At 48.4% G+C, this 2,770-nt stretch overlaps 1 protein-coding gene across 1 annotated transcript; it reads right to left on the reverse strand.

Annotated features, from left to right (window-relative positions):
• Window positions 1-977: 977 nt before the first annotated feature.
• Pmar_PMAR008048 (hypothetical protein) lies at window positions 978-1,700 on the reverse strand (the record flags this gene model as incomplete). Its single annotated transcript, XM_002776008.1, has 1 exon — window positions 978-1,700. The coding sequence occupies one exon, from the start codon at window positions 1,698-1,700 to the stop codon at window positions 978-980; it is 723 nt and encodes a 240-aa protein (XP_002776054.1).
• Between the last annotated feature and the right edge of the window lie 1,070 nt (window positions 1,701-2,770).

Consider the following 2,770-nt stretch of genomic DNA (forward strand, 5'->3'; position numbering starts at 1 on the left):
TGCGCCGGTGACTTCAAAACTTTCAGTGGTAGATAGTCAGGGGTCGTGCCTCACGGCAGCCCGTCGACAGTGCTCTGGATGCGTAACTGTAGCACACGTTTCACAAGTGATGGTGCGAGTCCGATAAGCAGTCCAGTTGGTGGGGCTTTTGTATACGTGCTACGTAATATTAATTGGAAATGTGCTTTCCAGTATTGCCGGTGAGCTTGGGAATCCCTTGAAACTTCTCCTACTCCGTCTTCTTCTACTATACACACTCACCACACACAAGCACACTCGTGTGTTGTCATTCTCTAGGGCACACCGGCTCGCTCTAACCACTAAAAGCATAGCAGCAGATCACAATATAGTCAACAATCTTCTCGACCAACTGCGCTTGTTCTCTAAGATTTGTCATTAATCCAACAAAAAGAGTGCAGCCCTTGAGGAAGTATGTCTGGAGACCGGCGAGCGATGTAGATTCGGGCCTCACATGAGATACAACCCATGAATTCCATCTCAGAGAAATCCTGAAGTGCACGAGCGCCAGATAGCTCAGTGCTCTTCAAGTCTTGCAGCGTCTCCGTCGGCAATACATTGCAGTTCTTCTGACCTTGAAGAAGATTGCCGATGATACTTCCTATCCCCAATCCAATAACCGGCCACTCAATGATCATTGAAAGGTGATAAGCTCAGCTAGAACTTTCCTCTCGAGCGCTCCTCGAGCTCTTATGAGGGTTGCAAGAGTGCGCTCGGCAAAAACTTGGATAGCACACAGCAACGCGCAGACCTGCATACAGGTAAGCGAGAGAGAGCAGGCTCCTGCGCACGACATTAACGCTAAATGACAAACAGAGAGGTGTTGTAATGAAAGCCACCCGAAATCCTCGAATTGCCCAAGACATATCTACGGTGCGTGAGACAACAGCATCGGAGCAGGGGACTATCTCACCGACTCGCCACGTTGGCTAGGCATAGAATCATGAAACTGCGTAGATTCACACTATATTCACGTCCTGCAGATCTCCGCTGATCACATACTTGTTGTAATCTTCTAGCTTACGAGAATTGTCGCGAAAGTTGTACATAACCAAATAGTTCCAGCCACCTTCCACCTTTTTCATGAGGATTTCTTGTGCAGTGTAAAACTCAGAATTTGGTACATTGGAGGAGCATTTGTGAGTACATATTAGGTGCAACCCGTTGCCATGCGCTGTACCAGTTAGACTATCCCACGAGCTCCAAGTGCTCACGTTATTAGGGAGAGTACCAGAGTCGATAGTTGCAACTTTGGCAGACACTTCAACAGGCTTTGGACCGTAGATGATTTTACCTTGGGATGGGTTCCACCAGAAGTCTCTGGTTTCATCACCAACACTCAGGTGAGCCCAACCATCCGTTTCCACCAGGATATCAGGCTTTAGGGTACCAGGCAGGTTGGACACAGTGAGGTTTAATAGCATGCCGTCATAATACCCAGCCCTGTTGGTGTTGAGTATGATCCCGGCAGCTTCTCTATAAACCGCATCTGTTGCATATCCCTTCATGTTGTAAATGCAGGAAGGCGCTAGCATATCGGTGATGTTGCTTCCCTCCCCTGGACCAGGACCTCCATAACAACCCGGTGGATAGTCAGCAGTAATCTGGAAAGGGATATCAGGTAGTCCTAGGGCTGCTTCCATGACAGTGGCAAGCCAGAGGGATCCGCACGCAAGAGGCATCACGAACAAGATATAACCTGAAGAGTTTGTGGATGGGAATCCAACGATTGTGATGCAGTCGTTTCGACTGAGTCGAATGTATACACGTTCCTCTTCACGTTAACGGTACGCGCGCGGCATCATTACAACTACATACATTGGGCGTATGACTGACATAGCGGAGATATGTCAATGCGGAGCATCACAGCGGTGTTGCTCGAGAAAGAAGGGAATTCACGAGCAGTAAGCAAAATTCCGCAGGCTCCGTTCGTGTTACAACACATTGTGCTGAACACAGGGATTTCAGTATGAAATGCTGATGCTGTTGCTTCTGTGCGGCATGCACACGCACACGCACACGCATCAGCTAGCTGGGGCCAGTTGTGCTTGCGTACCTGCGTATCCGTTAGTCTTGAGTACGCGCAACAATACTAATCTCTCTATTTGTCTTGTCCTATCTCACTGTGCTCTCTATTTTGTGCTGTCTACTTCGTACTAGTATATACTTCGCTTCCTACATGTCTGGAATTGCTAGTAGAATACAAATCAAGCGCGCTCGTACCTTGTCGCCTCATCCTAATGCTCCTAGCGGCGATCTAACGAACGGCGACCAACATTATAAACCACTCTGTGAACGGGTAAATTGCACAGTTATACTCATTGGCATGCGAGTACAGGCCGCAGCTGAGTAGAGTCGAGGTAATACAGTGACCACGGCTCGGATCAGGGACTTTGATTCAGGGTGGTAGTCGGCCGGTTCTACAAAAAAAACTCAATCCATCACCCACAAATTACTCGCTGAAGCGGGCGGGCCCGGGCGCGCGCTAAGATCAAACCGGCATTTGCTACGATATATAGAGTGCGTCGAATACTATGTGTGGAGAGATTCTCAAAGGTTGTGGTTCAAGTGAAAGTAAATCACACACAGTAGTCGGACGGCTGCAGATGTGTCGCAAGGGGTTAAGCCTAAAGGTAGGCAAGGAAGTACCTACAAATTGTTGAAGGCTTAAGAGAGAGCAAATACGACACGTTTGTCAATACTTCGAGGTTGAATGCCGTGACTCTGACTCGAAGGGAACGCAACTAGAAGA

Source organism: Perkinsus marinus (assembly GCF_000006405.1).
Source record: "Perkinsus marinus ATCC 50983 genomic scaffold scf_1104296954862, whole genome shotgun sequence".
NCBI classification, from domain to species: domain Eukaryota; phylum Perkinsozoa; order Perkinsida; family Perkinsidae; genus Perkinsus; species Perkinsus marinus.